Source organism: Strigops habroptila, chromosome 7 (genome assembly GCF_004027225.2).
Source record: "Strigops habroptila isolate Jane chromosome 7, bStrHab1.2.pri, whole genome shotgun sequence".
Taxonomy (NCBI): domain Eukaryota; kingdom Metazoa; phylum Chordata; class Aves; order Psittaciformes; family Psittacidae; genus Strigops; species Strigops habroptila.
Genome location: NC_044283.2, coordinates 63730637 through 63752677, shown reverse-complemented (window position 1 = coordinate 63752677; position 22041 = coordinate 63730637). Strand labels below are relative to the sequence as shown.

The 22041-nt window shown below is 36.3% G+C and overlaps 1 protein-coding gene across 1 annotated transcript in view; it reads left to right on the top strand.

The window, feature by feature from the left end:
- The window catches only part of HHIP (hedgehog interacting protein), a 73853-nt gene that overhangs the window by 39114 nt on the left and 12698 nt on the right, over nt 1-22041 (top strand). Inside the window, exons 5-11 of the mRNA XM_030493095.1 lie at nt 11847-11998; nt 12436-12609; nt 14024-14167; nt 15057-15178; nt 17198-17321; nt 18007-18137; nt 18747-18828. Of these exons, the coding sequence (XP_030348955.1) occupies nt 11847-11998; nt 12436-12609; nt 14024-14167; nt 15057-15178; nt 17198-17321; nt 18007-18137; nt 18747-18828 (929 nt within the window). The remainder of the gene's footprint in view (nt 1-11846; nt 11999-12435; nt 12610-14023; nt 14168-15056; nt 15179-17197; nt 17322-18006; nt 18138-18746; nt 18829-22041) is intronic.

Below are 22041 nucleotides of genomic sequence, written 5' to 3'. Positions count from 1 at the left end.
TACTATAAAATAAATTCATCTAGATAGTTCAAACACCATTTATTTAAACCTTTAGATATGCAAATCAAGCATGTGTGCGCTGTTTATATCTTCTCATGTTCCACTTTTAGGACTACAAAAAAGAATTAAATTTGATGAGAATTTAAAGTCCAAGGACAAGGAAATCTGTGTTCACCTAAATGCTGGATGCATGTGCATGTTTATATGTCTGTGTAGTGAGTACATGCATAACACGTAAGTGTATAAACAGCTTGGAACATTTTAGCCTTTCACAGTGGTAAATACCCACCTGAAAGGCAGATGTGTATGTTCCACAGTAGATGCAAATGAAAGCAGTGCTTTTTGTGTACAGCCTAGCAAAGGGTGAACTAATATAACACAATTCCATAATGAAGCTGAAAAAGGTACTAATAATTGATTTTAAAAGAACAAGGAACGGATTTACCATCAAATCATATATTCATGGTCTGTTAGCTAGCAAGCACAGAACTCAACTCTGACGATCTGCTCAAACTTCCAGTTGCAATGGGCTCTGTAATGGGCTGCTGTTCATACCTCTAGCCTGTCTGCTTCTTCAGATAGCCCATGTCAACCTGAATGTAATCCATCAATCAAAGATATGCAGACGTGTGCCATCAGTGCATTAATAATATTTAATCCAATAGACTTTGACCATCCTGTCCAAAAATCTCAAGTGCTATTAGGGTTCAATGCATACTAAAAAAGAATGGAAAATAAAAGAATCAAAATGGCCACTTTAATTTTCCATCTTTTTTTTGCATTGTGCTTTCCAGGTAAGTGCTAAAATAATTAATACATGTTAAATAAATGTCTCCAGCAGTGTTTAGCAGTGATAAAAATAATCCTGTTCAGGTATGTCAAAAATCTGCTGAAAAACAAATAAAGACCAAGATATAATAACAGACAGTTTATTGTCATCGTATGAGCATAGCTCAGTTAAGGAACAGGTAATTTGTATAATGAGTGTCTTTGAACATGGAACAGGGTTAATCCAGGATCTTGACAGACATGAAAGACCAGCAAACCTTTTATCTTCTCAGTAATTTTCTTCAAAAAGAGCATTTAGAGCCTGAACTTAGAGAAGGGACGATACTACTAAGAGCTCGTCTTGAGAAGTCAAATGTGCACCAAAAAGAGAACCTGGAACTTTTTCCTGACCATGCAAAGCATTCATTAGCCTCACAAATAACAGGAAAATCAGTACTGCTGGGGCTTTCACAAGTAGATGAGGGTGTCAAGGGAGAGGCAAAAATCCATCCCGCAGGCAGCGAGTCTCAGGAACCTCAGAATGCTGGCAATGGCTTCATTAGAAACCAGAGAGCCTTCCTATGCCAAGAACAGACACTAAAATCTCAGACAGTTAATGCAAGAACAGGGTAGAGAGGAGTGAGAATATTCTGAGATTTTGAAAACATACTCTCACCAAGTGTGGACTGAGAGGTTCTCAGGAAGGGCCAAATGAAATATTCCATTTCAGTGTTGACATTCTTTTAACTAAAACTAATTTCTAAACTGAAAACAACTCAGTGCAATAATGAAAATTCCAAGTTTTACAAATATTGGAAATGGATATTTCAACAATTTCAAAACTATTTTACTTTTTCCCAAAAATACAACGTGGGTCCCCACCAAACCTCCCTTTCTATCAGGGAACACGGTGGCTTAGAGAAATCATCATTTTCAAGTACTGTCTTTATTCAGAAAGCTCCTGGCTATTTATACTGAAGAAATTTTTCATAGTGATTTACTGGTTGTCTTAGGACAAATGAATTCTGGAGTTCTAAGTCTGCATCAGCTATTGACGCACACAAACATATTCCTCTAATTATTCCATATGCATGCAATGCCTCACCCTATTTCATTTTTATAACTGTGCATGCTTAACACATTCCTTCTTTGCAATGTCCAAAACTATCTTTGCATTCTCAACAAGAAACATATTTCTCATTCACACATCTTGGGCCAAACCCAGATGGTATTAGTTTCCTACAAGGGTATTTCCTGTATGTCTGAATTGTCAACACGGCTGTGGATTGCCATCATTCTACTCTTATATACAGATTCTAGTCATGAAGAGCAAACCGTATATCCTCCACCACCCTGGTTTTTCCACTTGGCACATTTCATAAAAATATTCATGTCTCTCTTCGAATTATTAATATTTTTTCACTATTTAAGTTGGGAGGTAAAAACGAGATCTATATGAGTAATCCACAAAAATGCTTGATTATTTTAGCTTCCTCTGGTGTTTGCAAAGCATCTTGTGGAAAAAAATGTATTCCTCTGGATTTATTTACACTTTGTTTTCAGGTAGCTGGCAAGTTACATATATTTTTAAAGACTTACTGAAAGAACTCAAATTATTTGATTACTTGAGTCAGTATTTGAAATCCAAGCTGTTGCTTACCTGCAGCAGTGCAGGTAAATTGCACACTAGCCTTTCTGCCCTCAGGCTACACAGCTCCTGAGGCACCTCGAGGCTGATGGGACTGGTAGAGTACCAGTGACAAAAAAGCTTGGGCAGTATCAGAGAACTCAAACACTTTTCCCAGCTCCCATTCAGTGCTTTTTCAGAAATGTGAGGGTGCAGTGCTTAAATATCTTCCTGACCCAGGTACAAACATGATGGACATGCACAGATTTTGTTGAAAAAAAATGCCAAAATATCATTTTCTGTTGTTTTTTCTAGTTACCTTCGTATCAGGGCTTCAACAAGTACAATCCTAATATTTCAGAAAGTTTGATTTTGGATAACAAATATGCTTCCAATGCTCATGCTGCCGTGTGGAAGCTTAAAACTCAGTAGTTGGACCTCTAAATTGATTTTCTGTTTCTAATTTGTGCCAGCAAGACAAGACTCTCTACTTTTTGGAACAACTGAATGGACAAAGAACATAGGTAGAAACAATTTTAATATTGGAGTAAATAGACATGACATAGTTGTCTAGCCTTCATCGAGTAAATCTGTTGTATGTCTACTGGTAAAATGCTGAAGAATACTTACAGAGCTTCTAAGAATACAGATTCTGACTTTGCCTATTACATTTAGCATAATCATCTTACTGAGAAATCCAGCACCATATGCAACCAGCATTTGCTTTAAAGATATGACACATCATTATCAAAACTATGCTGAATGCTTATGCTAAATATAGGCTGAAATATGCCTCTCCATGCATCCAGATTTCAGAGTCCAAAAGTTCTTCAGATATTAGGGAACAGAATAGCATTTGCTTTATCTTTAGAATTTGCACACACATTCTTTGGCAACTGAAAAATGGTGACGTGGTCCCATCTTTCTGTGCCTGTTGGCAAGCCTCACACTCTACATGGTGGCTCTGCCTTCAGGAGAGAATCCCAGAGAAGATGATAGGTGGAATATAAGCATCAATTACAGTTAACCTTTCATATACTTTCTGTCTCTGTCCTGTGTTTTTGTGTCATATGAACTTCTATCCTTCAAATTGTCTCCTACTCCCCTAGCAAAAACTATTTAGATAATATGATTTTCCTGTTTCTTAAAGTAAGAAGAAAAGACAATTTGAAATATCTTGCAGAAAACACTGTAGAACCTTTGCTAAGTACTTTCAGAGCTTTCAGAGTACTTTTTAATGACCAAAGCTAGAAATCTGCTAAAGAAATAACCTTCAGTGAAGAAGAGTGCCTTTATATTTTACAGTGAAGATTAGCATTATTTTGATAAGCCACTGAACTCACTCTTAAAACAGTGACAGAGGCAGGCTCATAAAGCCCACGGTTTAATGTAGGTTATGTTGCAAACATGACTGATTACCCATTAGCACACAGACAACAGTAAAGACATGGGGACCAATCTAAGAGGAAATCTGTAGCTTTTTTCCTTCAAGCTGGTTAAGGTTTGCTGCTTTCTCCCCCCACCCCACAGTATTTAAGTACATAGGTCATGTGAATGTTAACATTCCCCTTGCAACCAGAAAAAGCAAGTATCTCCTTTAATAGACAACAGTTCACTAGTGAGAGCCAAAGGAGAAAGGCAGAATTGTTTGTAAGACAGAGTAATGTCATCAGGGCATCTTTCCATTTCCATCTCTCTTTTTTGAAACTAGTTATTTTTTAATGCCTACAATTAGACAGATCAACATTTCTGGTTTTAATTTAATGCAAAGAGTATGATAATTACTGTTATTCTGTTCTGAATTATATGCCTAAATTTCCATATAAAGTGGTCACGGTAAAGCAGCATGAATTTGTTTTCGATTATTGGAGTACAGAATTTGTTGTAGGTTGGTTCATTTTACATAAGCACTGTCAAATTTGGTATGTGTCGCCATACATCCTCTTCTTTTCCCCTCTCTCACCACAAAAAAACCCCCCATCTTACAGCTTATTTTAAACTGCTGTAGACTTTTTTATGAACATTTATGAAAAGTCTTAATTTAGCAGCCCAGGAAGATCTTTGCACCATAGTATGATTTTTATTTTTCCATAGCATATTTTTGTCTTCAGCAATGACAAAAGCAGCAGTGATTGGCTGAAAAGTCATGCCACATAAAAGCAACTTATATATTGAATTATAATTCTTAAACTGTTTCCACAGCTCTTTGCCATTAGGTCTGTGTTTTAACCAAAAAAGAAAAAAATCATGAAACTTGCTACTGAGAAATCAAGATAAGTTTTATATACATAGTTAAGGAACGAGAGCATGAGAAAAACAGAGTAGATGTCTGAGAGGACCATGGTCAAGTTAGAACATTGGTAGAACAGTAAATCACTAAGAAGATTCATTTGTGGGTTTTGTGTTCTTATGGAAAAATAATGCTAGATAGCATTAAAATAGAGTCCAAGTTAAAAAAAAAAAATCGTTCTTTATTGGAAGAGGTGAAGTCATGGTTTTGGTGTATGAAAAAGGTATTTTTAGTCTCTTGTCATCATGTCATGTATTTCTGAATGTTAATGTAGTGTAGTCTGTTCTCTTTGGGGTATCATCTGAGCCAATTTTATTGGGCTGCCCACTGAAAGAGAGTTGTAAAATTTGCCTTTATCACAGAAGTGGCATGGAAAGGTGAGTAAAGCTTAAAAGCAACAGAAAGGAGGAGAAAAAATACAGGGGTCATCAGGTCTGTTCTCCCTATTAATGAAAGATTTTCATGGTCAGTAAATTTCTTAACACTTACTGCATTCTCGTTCACTTGAAGGAAGCTTTCGTGCTTTCCTAGAAGGCGAAATTCTACAACACAATAGACCTCAAAGCAAAGCAGCTGAAAACCTGTTAGGAGAAGGCAGCCTATAGTGGAAGAATGCTGAAGAGGAAAAGTATAGGAGAGCAGACAGGCCAAATAAATAAATAAATTAAATAAATAAATAAATAAATAAATACCAGAAAGTGGAGGCATGCCAGGGAAATAAGAAGGAGCATGCTTATTTTTTACCTTCCCTTAGTGGCCTCCGCTGGCGAACCACTCACTGAATTGCTGGTGGAATGTAAAGCTTCCTTGAAAATAAATCCAGCTGGGGACAGAGGTGGAATCACCACCTGTGTTCCCAGAGGATAAATGCTGCTTAGAGCTCAAGAGGCCTATGTGGTGCAGGAAAGTGTGTAATTCACACCTTCTTGAGCCAGCTTTACTGAATGCTATAATCATCTGGTCTTTATTTGAATCTCCCTCTTCCGGGACTGATTTCCACTGTCTTCTGTTATTCCAATTCTCCTAAAGTAGTGCAGTACATAAAGTTTCTTGGTCCAGATGCAGACCTCACATGGGCTCATGGCCACCTCCTTGCAAGCACACTCGCAGTCGTATGTCACTCTGCCCAAAACCTCTCAATTATTGGCTGGCTCTTGGCAGACTCAGGGCTTTTAGCTGCTTTTAGCCAATAATTGGGAGAGTTGTGAAAGCAGGATTCATGTCTTAGTAGAAGAGTGTGATGGAGGCAAGCTGTGGGTTTATGTTGGGTTGGTATCTGCATTTATAAGTTTCATATACTTTCTTTAGGAGGACGGGAAGAAAGAATTGTATTATCAGGGGACGAGGATTGTCATTTGGATTAAACTAAAGACTTGCCCAGCAGAACAGCAAAATCTGGAGTTGAGGAATTAAAAAAATAAGTACAGAGGACTAGGACTAGAAGTGAAAGGTCCTGCATTTAGTGACTGGTATCTTCAAAGGACTATGAAGGTAAGGAAAAGAAAAAACTTATCAACACCATGTCAAAATTTGTCTTTGCTGCAACAGAAGTAAGAAGAAAGAAAGAATTAGGCTTTAAGTTCCAGTGCTGTCCTTAGATCTCAAAGCATTTTTATTTGTTTCTATTCAAATTACGACCACTTCAGAGTTCTTTTGCTAGAAAACTATGCTGCATAAGAAATACGTGTATATGATTCCTGTGAATAGGTACTCTGACTTTTTCCCAAGTGCAGAGAAGCCCCATTCAAAATCCATGCAGAACTGGTCTTACAACTTCTTACTATCTTTTTTTTTACCACCGTCTTACTACCTTTTGATAGGTCTGACTTTTGGACCCATTGAGCACTAAAGGAGTGGGATGTTATTACCTTATTGTGAGTTCAGTTCTGTTAAAAAAAATAAAAGAGCATTTAAATATCACTGCAATTATCAGAACAGACAACTGGTGATGGGTGCTCTTTGTCCATCAATGGTTTTCAACCAAACCCTGCCCTGCACCTAACTGAACAAAACCCACCTCTAACTTTGTAGGATTTGTGCTTAAATTCCAAGTAAGAGAATGGCCCTCAAATATTTTTCCTGTATAAATTTAACTGTAAAGCATTCCTGCATCTAAACTTATTTTAAAATCAAGTATTAAAACGGTGCATTTGTTAAAATCAGTAAAAAATATTGAAAATGTAAAAAAAAAAAAAACAACTTTCGATAACTGCAAAGCCCTTTATAAATGAAGAAAAAAAATGAAGTTTTGCAGCACACAGGAAAAAGGAAATGCTTTGGAGATAGGGTCTCGTATATATACTATACTGAGCCATGACATCAGGGCAATTATTTTTCCCTAAGGTAAATGTCTTATGTTACAAATTCTTCCCTTTCCAGAGGCCTCAGGCCCCACAGATGTTCAGATAACAAAGCACTTGAGTTCTCAATACCCAAGAGGTCTCTAGGAGCTCTATTTCTATACTATGCCTACAGCCCAATCAATTTCTGGTTTTCGCATTCTGTATTTGTTATCCTCTTTTACCTGTCAGAGGCACCTCCCTCTTGTGTTTCTCAAAACAGTTGATGCAGCTTTGAAAGGTGAGGTGTGCCCTTGCAGCAGACCTTTTGCTCACTTCTACTTCTGCTGTAGTCAAGTTTCTATCCTGTGCTGGGGCCAAAATTCCAAAACATTTCCATTAAGCAATCAGTTCCTGCTGAGAAAAATACCTGACATTGATCTTCAGCCTGACAGTAAGAGCCGATAAAGGAGGGTTCAAATAAGCACAGATTCTTTTGGGATGTCCTAATTAGAAATCCCTTTCTGACGAGTTCATATGGTACTGCCTGATAAGAGACTTTAGATGTTCCATGACCTCTTCCCTCATGCTTTTTACCAATAAAACTCCTTAAGATCAAATACATGGTAATGCTTATTAGTTATGGTATTTATTACATAGGAAATAAACTAAATTAAGGGGGATCATAACTACCTCAACAAGTTACCCAGCATTTGCTCTATAATAATAGATGAAAGCAAATTATACAAAGACATTACAATAGAGTTAATATTTGAAGTCACAAATTACCATTGAATATAAATATTTTAAGCACAACCTCTTTTAATAAATGTTGCTACTAATTTCCAACATGAGAGTGGGATTGTCCAGATGAAAAAGCTGTTAAGTATAAATACTTAACATTTATACTTAACATAAATATTATATAAGAGAGTGAATTGTGGAATCAATTTTAAAGGAAAACTCAGAATCTGCTACCTGTATGGTTTACTATTAAGCCACACAGTAATGGAAATAAATGGTCATGTCTGGTTTTGCTAACTAAATTTAATTGCAATTAAGGTTACATAATTAAGGGTCATGCTTACAATATAATCTATTTTAAATCAAATAGTTAACAATACCAGTTAACACATTGCCATGTATTTCTCTATATTTACTATAGGAAGTAATACAAATACTGACTAATGAAATGGCAGCATGTCTTAAAAATAACTGCAGCATATGTTTCTGTATTATAGAAGAAGTATCATACCTTGATAATATAATACTTGTGTATATATAAGAGATATACCAGAGTGCGTTTGGAAACATATAGCTAGAAAGTAAGCCCACTTCTAAGGAGTGCTTATGTGAAAATAGCACCTTTCTATAAAAATCCAGTATTCACTTGCAACAATTATTCTTCTTAATGTTAGTCAAAATACAAAGGGGATCATGTTGTTATTTCACATTTTCACAGGTGTAAATATATTATGACAGAAATTATAATACAAAAAGAAATGTTAAAAATATACTTCAGTTGAAAACACTTACTGGTGTAATATACTTTCAGAACTGACATAATGTACCTAACCAACCATTTAAAAATGAAAGGTAAAGTAACACTTTGTTTAATGCATACAATTAATCTTTACCTGGCTTTATACTTAATATAATTCTGATCAAATTATTTTCATAATAATTTGATTATTATGGCCCTAAACTAGACCAAACTGTTTTTTAAAGGAATGTTTTTCTTTTCACAGAACTCCATAGTTGAAGCTTATAATCTGGCCCAAGGAAAACCAGTTTTGAAAAAAGTGTAAAACATGCAATTACTATGAGTAGACAATAGGAGCGTTCACCTAAGGAGCCGCATAGGCAGACATAGGAAGTGTGAGCTTCCAGGTTTAGTTACGACAGAGACTTCATATTGGCCCCAGACCAGAGTATGTTTAGATAATTAATCATAGCTTCCGCCAACCATCCCAATGGAGTGCACAGATTTGCCTCATTCTTCTTGCCCATCCTTATACAACTGGCAAGCGCTAATGGCTATTCCATTAAATAGTGCAGAATCTCATACAAGATACTGTCATCTATAGGCTGTTGGTGCTGGTCTAATCTTCAAGGGAAACTTAATAAGAAAAGGACATAAAGGACATCAATAAATTATTAAGCTGCCAAGAGAAAGACACAGATATTTGACACATAGTATCTACAAGACAATACTATAAAGCGTGGGATGCTGGTTTCACAGTAGACATCAAAAGTTTGTTGATTAACAACAAAGAAAGTGAGGGTCATTCTATGCGGAAAATGGGAAATTTTGAAATTAGGCACATAATTATTCAGTTTGACAGTACCAAATTGACTGTTTGTAAGGGATTTTGTTGGATAGCTCTCAATTTACCCCACAACATATGAGACAGAACAGTACAGAAAACTATATACTTTCTGGCACCATAGAGATAATTTCAAAAGCTATGGAAGTTATGGCAGTGATTTAGTTGGAAACAACAGGTTTGCCAGTTAGTGATAAAGCTGAAAGTACACATGAACAGTAATTTTCCAAAACAAGAAAAAATAACTACAGAAAAATTCAGCTGGATTTCCAGTTGACTGTAAGCCAGCTAATGGCTCGATGCTGCACTGATTTCAATATGTTAGAGGGATATTTCCAAAGTTTTTGTTAAATGCGTGAGTAAATAGACATTTTAGAACACAGTGTGTCTGGCTCGCTTTGAAAAACAGAAAGCCTGACTTTTCAGGAAGCAATAGATACATTCCACAAACAAAGAAAGTAATATATTGCAGTCTAATGGAATCATGCAACACAGCAATTAGTAGAAATACTGACCTGATCCTATGAATACAACTTGCCATACTTACTACCTTGCAGGTCCCATGTTTCATTCATTTGTCAAATTCTTGCTTCATGTGTACTTCATTAAAAGCTCTTAATTTAATTTTCACCTGCTTACTCTTTCAACAACTTCACTTTCACACTGAGACTGCTCCCATGACATCAAGTGCTAAATAAAATCTTCAGTAACAGAAAGATCTTTTCTCACTAATACTTCCAATAACTCACCTTGAATGGCAGGCCTAGTGTGACTCATAGACATTCCTGGGACCTTAAATGAGTTGAACTCATCTCTCAGGAGAAGCAATAGGACTGTCTTTGGGCACAACAGATAGAATCATTCATCAGGAATCTTTGAAATATGCCTTACTGTTCCCAAAGCAACTAATCTGCTCCCCTTTGCTTCAGACTTTATCAGAGCAACTTGGTCAAAACTCTTAGAAACTCACACAATAATATCTACAATCAGTTCAGACTCAGCTGCAGAATTATTTTTGGCTCATAAAGGAGAAAGAGCCAGATTACCAGTCCCTTCATCCATGATGACTGCAACTGATTTGGCAGCTCTAACTAGACTTTCAAAACTAACCTCTCTGATAACCTCCTGAAACTAAACTTTTCTAGCAAACAAACTAGCAAATTTTGGCTGCCTCTAAATGAGCAGGATCCAGATTTCATTGTACAAATATCTTTGTATGGAAAGCTCTTGACCTATTTACATCTCCATTTCTGACTCAGGTTTCTGTTTGGTGGTTGTGATTAAAAAGGAAGTATGGCAATCATGTTGTATTAAGATAAATTAAACTGTGCACTTTCCCAAGTAGGCCTTTTGTGGGATGTCTTTCAACAGGAGGACGGGCCCATCCATCACTTGGAATTGCAAATACATTTTAAAAGCTTCATTCTCTCTTATAATTTAAAATTTCATAATTGGTTATCATGGGTGTGGTTAGAGTTGCAAAACGCTGTCTCCTTATGTGTGCAGAGCTGGAGTACTTGAATCTACAACAGAGTCGCTAGTTTTGAAAGGCTGGCAAACCCTGAGTTAAACTCCAACTATCAGCTTGTGAATAATCACATATATGAATTTAATTTGAATTGCTAACTATGTACTCTCTTTATTTCTATGCCTTAGCTTCTCTCCCCTGTATTACCTCAAGAGCATCAAATGAATCAAAGTTTTATTCTTCATTTATACAATTTTAGGCATAGTAATATTACATATATTTTTAGTTGCCAAAGAGAAAATTGCCTTCTATTTCAGTACATGGGGTATTTGTATTGTCACAGTACATTACATGGATTTGATGCTTAACATATAACTGTACTAATCTTTGTGGCAAACATAATAACAAAATAAAGTTGTTTAGAGATTTTTCTATTTTTGTTTTAAAAAATAACAAAAACCTTTCCATTGAAGGACCACATGTAAAACTTTGGTTTCCCTGCACAGAGACCAAGACTGCTTATTACCTACAGTATACTAGCTATGATGAACAGACCACCATAGTTGTGACAACTGATGTTGCTGCCTCCAGGGTAAAACAAAGGTTTACATATTACACAAGCAATTTAACTGTTTTCTAAACATATTGCCAAGACAGTGGGAGTTGGCAGCCAGCACTGTGTTTTAGGTTTTGGATACTTGGATTAGAAGTGACTGCTGATTATAGACCTTTTTATTTGTCTTCTACGAATTACAAGCAACCTAGTAACCCAGCAAAGAATCTTTTGCAGCACTTAAACTTGTGTTCATGGCTTCCCAAAGATTACATACACAAATCACTCCACAAAAGTGGCGTAAGAGGCTTGTGCATAGATAACTACGTAAGACAATTGTCTTGTTCTAACTCTTAAAGACTTCCCCAAAGTGAAATGTTTTATAATCGTTTTTGTGCAGTAGTCAGGAAAGAAATGAAAGAGTTTGGGCAAAGATTATCCACAAGAAAGAAACTTTTTTTTTGGGTTCCAGCTGAAACACAATAAAGAACATAATTAACTTCACAATTCTTTGTGTTTTTCATTTGACTGCAGGGAGGAGATGAAAGAGGACTGTTAAGCCTTGCATTCCATCCCAATTACAAGAAAAATGGAAAGCTCTATGTGTCTTATACCACCAACCAAGAACGGTGGGCTATTGGACCTCATGACCACATCCTTAGGGTCGTAGAATACACAGTATCCAGGTATCACTAGAAGTCTAAAATTCACTAATTCTGTATTTCTCAGCAACCTTTTCATTTTAGTATTTCCCATTGCTAAAACAAACTATCAGATTTACAATGTGTATACTTGCGCACTTGCAGAAAAATTATTGCTGATTTTATTTCAAACAGTAGGTTTGGAATGCCAGTATGTACACTAGTTTATTCTATTTAAGGTCTTGTCGTTGTTGTTGTTCTGTCATTTTTAAATTATATTTATTCCTACTTATTGTGTATAGGCAGCAAAATATTTTTCTGTGAATGCTGGAAAAATTAAAATGCTCAGAAATAACTGTTTGACATTTCTCCACCAAGTTACAACATCCACATCTGAAAGTATAATTCGAATGACTTGAGCTAATTTTTAGGAAGAACAGTGATAGTAAACTATGGTAACTGTGTTAATCTTTCTGTTGCAGGAAAAATCCACACCAAGTTGATATGAGAACAGCAAGAGTGTTTTTAGAAGTAGCAGAACTACATCGAAAACACCTAGGAGGACAGCTTCTGTTTGGCCCAGATGGTTTCCTATACATTTTTCTTGGAGATGGCATGATCACTCTAGATGATATGGAAGAGATGGATGGTTTAAGGTACAAAAACTACCAATGGACAGACTTCTATTATTGTCTTCAGGTTTTGCACAGTATTTGGGGTCAGAATCAAAAGTGATCAGCAGTTGTCAGGGCAAATCCTACTCCCTCTTCCTTTACTACATAATCCTACTATTTTCAGTGCCTGAGTTTAGTAAACTGCTGATTTTCAGAACATTCTTACTGCTTAAATGTGTTTCCTTGTAGTTGTGTGCTACCAACCCATCTAATTGCATCTAGAGTATTTAGATGCAATTGTATTTAAGCACAGATTAGACTTCCTTTTTCCAAATTACTATTCTATGAACAAGACACCTTTATTGAGAAAACATTCTAAAAACGTGCCTACAGACATACCAGAGTCAATAACAACATATCACTCAGGAAAATGGCTAGAAAACATATGAAGCAATCCTGCTTTGGTTCTACCTATACAATTTGCTCAACTTGCTTTCTCCCTCTTTTTCATTGTGCTCTGTTAGAGTTGCAATGTTTGCCTTAATTGAGAGAAAGTGCAGTACTGGGCCTTTACAGACTTAAAAGGAGTTGCGATGCTCAAAGGCCTCTTTGGCTCAGCAGAATAGCAGGTGCTCCTGCCCTTTGCGGAGAGAATGTACTTAAAACCAAGACCAGAGAGCAGTTCTAATACTTGACTTTTAATTAATGTAAAGCAAGGGGAGACTGAAACATACTCATGATGAAGAAAGACAGAACAAAATCGATTTAAATACAACATCTTTTCATGCTTGTAAACAGAGTTTTGACACTCTTCTACGTTTTTGTCCTTCTCCCTTCCTCCATTACAATCATGACTGTAAGGCAAAACATTTTAACTCTGTCCTGTTTCGCGTAACAACAAATACCAACATCTCCATTTAAGCAGTACAATTACTTTCTTGTTGTTTGTTGGGTGTTTTTTGTTTGTGTTTTTTCTGTTTGGTTGGTTTTTTTAATTCATGTATAATTAATCTTTGGATTGTACTGTGACTACAAATCGTTGAATTCAAGAGTAGGATTCAAAGTGTTAGCAAAAAGCATTATGTAACTTTATAGTCATTATGCCCATAATCACTCCAGAGGATAAACAATGTAGAGGAGTTAACAGCCTTATATTTGAAGCCATAAAATAACAATAATGTATGGAAATTTGCTCTTATTATCAACATCGCTTCCCAACAGCATGGTCAGAGGCATTCTAGTATGCACTTAACAGTGCAAGATATTGGCCACACTGAATCTTTGACAGGCTCTGCTACTACTCTTTGGACTTGCATGTACCATAAAACCAAGCTATATGTGATTATTCAGTAAAGTGAGTGGTTTATTTTGCTGGTTTACTGTAGCATTATACGGATTAAATCTATTAGTAAAATACTTTTAAAAAACCAATTGTTTTATCCTCCAACTTTCTCAGTGATTTTACAGGTTCTGTATTGCGCCTTGATGTAAATACTGACCTGTGCAATGTCCCTTACTCCATACCACGGAGCAACCCACATTTTAATAGCACAAACCAACCTCCTGAGATTTTTGCACATGGACTCCACAATCCAGGCCGGTAAGTAAGTCTCAATTAAACTGAATTACTCTGGAGCAGATACTGTTTTCAACCAGGAATCTTTTATACAGTCGGGTAACAAAATTTTAATGCTAAAGGCACTCATGAACTTTTTAAAACTTCCACTCCTTCACCTCCATGCATACATCACAGTTAGAAACAAATGTACATTGGGAAAGGAGAAGGAGAAGAGTGTGCACAGCTGTTACAAGTCAAGACTGAAGTGACAGAAACAAAGTACAGGATTTTTGTTTTAAACATATAATACAATTATTACTTTTATGAAAGAAGAGAACTTAAAGCAGAGAATTGGTAAAGTACAGCTGAGATGGGAATCCTGATTGAGAAAACAAAGCACGCGGAAAACAAATGAGAACATCTGGTGATATCTAAACAATAACAAGGAGGAGAACAATGCTTTAACTAAACAACACATAATTCAGCAAATTAGGTGGGTGGTAATACTAAAGTGACTTTTAAAGTCATGGTTTGAAAAAATTCAGAACATCAAGTTGTTCAGATAAGGAGTTTGATTCTCGGACTTTTTAACAGTCCAAAATTCCTACACCATGTAAGTCAACTCATTTAGCTTGGTTACAGCTCTATTCATTTCAGGTGCTACTTAGCAGAGTACATTTTATCACTAGGAAAAAACAGTTTTACTTCACATTACATAAAAAATGGTGCAGGGATGAGAAAGGTATGTTCTCTCTTGTATACAAATCTGATGCAGTTCTGAGATACTTTGGCTCAGTATGAATTAGGTCCCTCAAATGAGAAAGCACCACAAAGAAACAATAATCCTTCAAAATATGATGTGATCATATTGATAATTATACATTATAAACTCACCTATCTCATGGATTTTGTTATATTTTTTGTTTTACAGATGTGCTGTGGACCGCCACCCAACAGATGTAAACATCAATTTAACTATACTTTGCTCAGATTCAAATGGAAAGAACAGATCTTCAGCAAGAATCTTACAAATAATAAAGGGTAAAGACTATGGTAAGTTCCATCCAGGGTAAAGCTAGTGGGAACAGACAGTTTCTATGCCCATGGAATCATAAATAAAAAGCAGAAGAAAATAGATACAGGACTGTATATCCAGGATAGGTAGCTTCCAGCATAGACAGGATAGGTAATGTAAAAGAGAGAGAACTTATGAAAAGCATGGTACAAGCAGATAAAGATGCAAGACAAAACAAAATTTAAATGACTCAAATTTTCCTTGTTGGTGTAGGATATCACATAAACAAGCCTTAAGAAATATGACAGTTGCTAGTCTGTCATATGATGGCTCATAAAGACTTTGGAATATCAGGAAGTGATGAAAATGTATTCTCAGCCATTCACAAATAACCTTTTAAGATACAGAATGGAAACCTCATGTAATGCATTTCCTATAATGGAAAAAGTGAGCTATACAACAACAGACCACAACCAAACAGGGAAATGATTGAGCTCTGTTTAAAAATGAAAACCTTAGAAAAATGCATGATGCTGCTACTTCATAATGAATGACTTGTTTAGACTGGATGGCAAAAAGATCAACATACTCAATTAGGGACTTAAAATTTTAAAGTGTTTCATGTTCTCTCTGACTCAATATGATTGTCAGCCGCAATTTTAGTTTAATGTTTAACTCTGATACTCACTAAGATTGCTTGCTGAGGCAATCCACGTGACAGTTACTCTGAGCTATCATCTACCTTCGTTGACTGTTTAGCAGCTTGTAAATTCATGGTGGTAAAAAGTGATAAGTGCCAAAGGTGTGTAAAGGCATCAAGAACTGGTCTGTCTCCTGAAGTGTAGCATTTTCTAGGTTTATTCACATCCCTAGTCCTCCCACCTGTACTTTACTTAAAAGCAAAGCAGCTGTGCTGGCTAGTACAGTAGTACACAATAGTGTAATGCAATTGTTCTACTTTAGTTGTTGCATGTATTTTCTGCATTCATTTTATAAAAGCCAAACCAAAGAGTAATATTTGGTAAACCACTACTCCAGTGGAATTTTGACGGCATCTTTTTGCAGAGTAAACTAAGCAATATTCTGTCTATCTGGAACAGCTTGCCAATATTAATACTAGGCTCTGCGTCAATTGCTTCAATAGAAAGAACTCAGCATCCTTTTCTCCCACATAAAATTTCAGCTCTTACTCTTGCAAAGTAGTCAGGAAAATTCATTTATCAAAGACTTGCAGATAGCCCTCCAAGTACAAAATGTTCCTATAAAACAAAAAGATCTATTGGCTGTGGCTTTAACTTAAAATGATGCAGTTAGCATGTCAAGTTGAGCCTACTTTTACCCTAAGCGGTATTTGATTGCGTGAATAAGAACATTTCCACTGAAACTTCCTTGGAGACATTATTTGATATGGCTAAACTTTGCAGTTTTGTAAAAAAAAAAAAGAATAAGAAAAGAAAAATAAAATGTGTAGGAACTAGCAACTACAAGAGCAGCATAAAATAAATTACCATGAGAAGCTATGGCCAGCAATACTAGTGTTTTAGGGGATGTAACACACACACCACATTTGAAACTGATCTTGAAAAAGTTTCTCAAACCACTGAAAGGCTTTGAAAACAAATTCTGCTGAAAGTCACTGGAACTTCTGCTCTTAGAATACTGGAAGGACTCTACAGTGAAGGGGGTTTAACTGTATTCCTGAAGTTCAGGAGATCCATTATGCTGACTGTATTGTAACATAAAGGTTAACAGCAGTAATTACATCAACTTCAATGAAAGTCCGACCTAATCCTTACATAGTTTTATTCCCCCAGCCTGTACACACGGAAGAAAGCAATTACAGCCTCTCCTATCTATATCCCTAACTGACTGTTTCACAAACAGCCTTTGTTGTAATTTTCTGATTTTTTTCATGCTTTGTTTGCAGCAACACACATTGAATTTTGAGGAATGTTTAAATGGAATTAACCTCTTTTTTTGAAGTAATAACATGTTAATAAATGTGAATCAAAATGTGATTCCGCATATGATCTAATGCTATGGTAGTTCCTTTTTAGAAAGTGAGCCTTCGCTTTTAGAATTCAAACCATTCAGCAGTGGATCCTTGGTTGGTGGATTTGTCTATCGGGGTTGCCAGTCTGAAAGACTCTATGGAAGTTACGTATTTGGAGACCGCAACGGGTAGGTTTCTTATAACTTAGTCTTCAACAAAAATGCGCATAAGGTATATTTAGTCATTGAGCTTCCTGTATAAAGGAACACCAACAGTCTTGTATATTGTGTCACTTTGCCAGTTTAGTGCTGTGACAGTGCAGATTAAAGACTAGATTTGGAAATAAAATAGCACAGTATTCCCATGTCGTTTAAACCACGACAGTGACACAGGTAATGTATCTGATCCTTGGAAAAAAGCACAGACAAAGACACATCACAGCACTTTTCAGATTTTAGTTCTACAAACACTTAGATGCATCATTTACATTGTGATGGGAATAAATGTTAATTGTGGAACAGTTTCCCAAACAGGTCTAACTGTTAAGACATTGAAAACTTTTGGGTGTTATGGAAACATCACTGACGGAGCAAAGTGAATGGGCATAGTTTTCCCATGCCAAATAGCCCAGTAGTCACAAATGGCTATATAGTGTTGCTTGAACACAATTTTGCAATGTTTGAATGACAGGAAGGGAAATGCTATGCTTTTTAAGCATCTGAAAAACAACAGGCAGGAAATCATAAGGTGATGAACTGCACAGATGTATCTATAGAGCTACTTGCAGCAACTGTTTACTTATTTATCTGGACCGTGAAAATGTGCTATTCAAAATGTAATATAACAATTTGCTTTATGTATTTTTGAATATAGAAATTTTTTAACACTGCAACAGAGTCCGGCAACCAAACAGTGGCAAGAGAAACCCCTCTGCCTTGGCAACACTGGTTCATGTAGAGGTTTCTTTTCAGGCCCTGTCTTGGGATTTGGTGAAGATGAATCAGGTAAATAAAATAAATAATAAAAAAATGTTACTAAATTATAAGCTTTATTGGTAATGCCTGCTGAACTGTTCAAAAGTATAGTCAATGTTTAAACTGAAGAAATCTAAAGGCCGTCTTTCCTTTGCCAAAGATGTCTGCGCTGCTTTCGGCTACCCCTTTGCAGCCTTGTAAGAAGAACCAAGAAGAGAATGGGTTGTTGGAAGGGGCAACGGTCCTTAGTGTCTCTCACATTCTGTGAACTGTGTCCCTCACTGTGACACAATGTGTCATATACTGGCTTTTATTCCCAACATTACCAATTTAAGAGGCAAAGATACTGCATGAGCAGACCGATCCCCCGCTTGTCCCTTCCTAATTTTATTTTTTTAACCAATTCTATAAATATGAAACAAAACACATTCATGATAAAATGTCTCTCACATTTTAGCATCAATTTGGGAAAGTGCTTATTTGAATTTCCAAATAGCAAGATTCTGTTGTATATTTCAGTGATGACTGTTTCTTCTGAAGTTTTTTTTAATCTCATCTTGCAAATACAGCTAGATCACAAAAGTCTTGTATTTGACATCTTAGGAAAGAACTAATTTGTTGCATTGGTTTCTTTAACAGGTGAGATTTACATATTATCAAGCAGTAAAAGTATGACGCAGCCTCACAGCGGGAAACTCTACAAGATCATTGACCCAAAAAGGTGAGCATCACTAAGATTAGCCTTTCCTTCAACACGTTAGAAAACAAAAGGTAAATGTCGTCGTTTTCACGTAGCTGAACTGTGCAATACTGACATTCAATAAGAAAGGAAATGCTCAATGCGGGGAGCTTCCTAAAAGCAAATGTACTATCACCAGCAAGCAGAATAGATTCAATAAAAGTAATCCCTGTCTCATAGAAAGTGAATGTCAGAACAGAGCTGTAACCAACACTAACTTCTGGAAATTTTTACTTCATCATTATGCTCAATGCTGCCCAGTTTCCCACCTAGATTCACATTCTTTGCATGCTTTCATAGAAGTGTAGACATATTTATTGTGGAACCACTACAGGTAAAACATGCTCCTGGTAGTTCTGAAGCAGATGATTTCAGGTACAGATGAAACAGATGAAGCAGGTACCACAGAGGTTAAGCAGCATCAGTGGAAGGCAGATGCTGGAATTGTCCCCAGCGCTACTGCTTCCTTACCTGCCACTGTGGTAGGACGGTGCACAACGGGAGCTGGCTCAAAAGGTTAGTATTGGCCAACAGTACCTACTCTGTGTACTGAAAAGCTACTACAGAAAATAATTTCACGGTACTAGACAGCAGAAAAGCCGTCCCCGGCCAGTGCTACTCTCACTTCCTCAATTTCAGTTTTGCCATAGGGACATTGCTAAGGGACAAATTCAGTCTTTTCCAAACATCTCTTTTGTTGTATAGGAGATACCACCAATGGAGAATAATACAGAGGACTCAGTCCTCAGTGAGTGTGAATTGTCACTGCTTACAAGTTTTCAGCGTCTTTCCATATCCCTGCATTTACCTGTCTTTCCCTGGAGAGGTTTGGAGCACCAAGGAAGGAAACCTTCTTCTCTTGGACTGTGTGCCAAAAATATATTAAATTCTTTAACAGTTCTTAAAGCACTGTTTCCAAAAGGCTTATAAATCCCATTCAAGTGACTTATGAGACATGGAATTAATATGATTAGTTTAATTATTTAGACTAATTTACTACTTGTAAAATGAGGATAAAAGAAAATTATCAAACCAGACTTTCTTGAGATATGATCTTTGCAGAGCAGCTAGAGCTACTAAAATATTAGGGGATCTGGAAAGACTGCAAAAAGCCAGTTTCCAACATGACCCAGGGGTCCCAGCAACAGTAAGAGCAGATGACGAGTAGATACTCACTTTAGCTGGAGGAATACCATTTTCTTCATGACGGATCTTGCAGCTCCATCAGACCAATTCTGTAGCATGTAAAAGTACCACATCCATCCTGCAAAAGCATCAGAAATTAACACAAAATGAAGTGGCCTACAGGAATGAAGTTTGTCATATTAGTTACTTTAACCTCATCATACCCTGAAAAAGCAATTTCCTGTTTGTGCAGCATCTACATCAGGATGTTTCCCCATTAGCATCAGATACAGTTACACTCACATTTTTGGTTTTGCTATTGACTGTTTCAGAGAGGAATTTATTTTACTGACAGAATTTAAATTCTAAAAATTGTTATTGGGACAAGTGAAGTCAATAATATATTTGTGAAACAGGATGCACACTCTATTATAAGTTACAGTAGAGTTTCAGTGTTTTATAATTATACTATCCCAAACCTATAGCAAGTCATTTGGAAGCAGATGTTACTGCAGGTTAGTGCAGTCTGTCAGTCAAAGTTATTACGTATGTTTTATTTATGCTTTCTGGTATTAAAAACATTTTTCTAGAACAAAACTTGCCATTCTTTCTGGGATTGTTTAGTCTGTTGGTGTATGGTTTTAAAGTGAATTTTACACCCTAAATCCACTATTAGTATCTAATTACATGGGGCTGCCTTGTTTGACCTCGGCTTTTTGTTCTTGTTACCTCTTCCAGTAGGGTGGTCTTCAGCTGACATACCTGAAAGGCCAGACCTCCCATTGCTGCGCTCACGGTTGGCTGTTTTCATGCACGGAAAAGGGTCAAGACTGTGTTTGGTTACTGGTGAAAGTAACCAGAAAACTGTAAAATACTTTTGTAAATTGGCACACAGTTGAAATTAAACAGACTGTGGCAAAGGAACACAGGTTTTGGTAACACTTTTTAGAAACATGGGATAATTTTCATTCAGGCAAAGTTTTGAGTTTTGTTGTTTTTCAATCTCACACCAATGCAGGCTTTTAAGAGAAAGATAGTGAGTTACTTCCACAGAAGAGCATTGCAGCTCTATTTACCATTTCATGCTAATTTCACATTACACATGTAAACAATTTTAAAATTCCATGTCATTGGCAAATGTTCATGTAATGCTTTGTTAACAAAATATTGTTATTCATGCGCTGATATTTTTTGCATGCTAGTATTGTTGCTCCTTCATGACTTCCTCATGGTATGCTCCATACAAATACATCAAATATAGGTATAAACCCTAGTGAGCTTTCTAGAACACAAAATCAAGATGCTACAGGTGTGCTATGAGCATCAGATATAAATAAAGTCATCAAGGTATTGATTTGTCACATCTTAGAAATTCATTGCTTACTAAGAAATACCTGTGAGAGATGGCCCCTGGCAGATTCATCAGTTTGGAGAGAGCCTTCCATGCATGGGGCACTGTAAAACAACGAAATCATCCCTTGTGGTAGCCCCTTGCTGGAAATTAAAATCTTCATGCAACAACCAGTCTTTTTCTGCTAGTGGTCATTCATAAGCTGCTGCAAGCTTATGAAATTATTCTTTTATCCTAAATAATAAATGTTACACGAAGATGCAGGATTTGATTTCTTTTGATCTTTGTAGAAAACTATAGCATAACCAAAGTTGTTTTCAAACATAATTATGACTCTGATTTCCTTGTCTCAAATATAGCTAAAGAAAGAAACCTACTACTTGGATATTGCTAGCAGTAAAAAAATCAAAAGAAGTGGGCAGGTTAAAACATTAAAAGATCAGAGGATGAGAATAGTCCAGAGAACCCTTGGCATTAGTCTTCAATCTTCAGCAATGGGAAAGTCCTATCCTAAAACAATCCTTCACATGTAACAAAAATGAAGTGTTAAGCTGAGGTGATGTATAACAAATTGATAAACATGATCAACAAGAGGTTCTGAATCCCTCCATTATCAAGGTAATTTGAATGAAACATAGAATTCAAGTTACCACAGGAAACTTTTGTTCAGTTCCTTCGAATAGTTCATGTCAATAACTTAATAGCTTCCCATCAAAAGC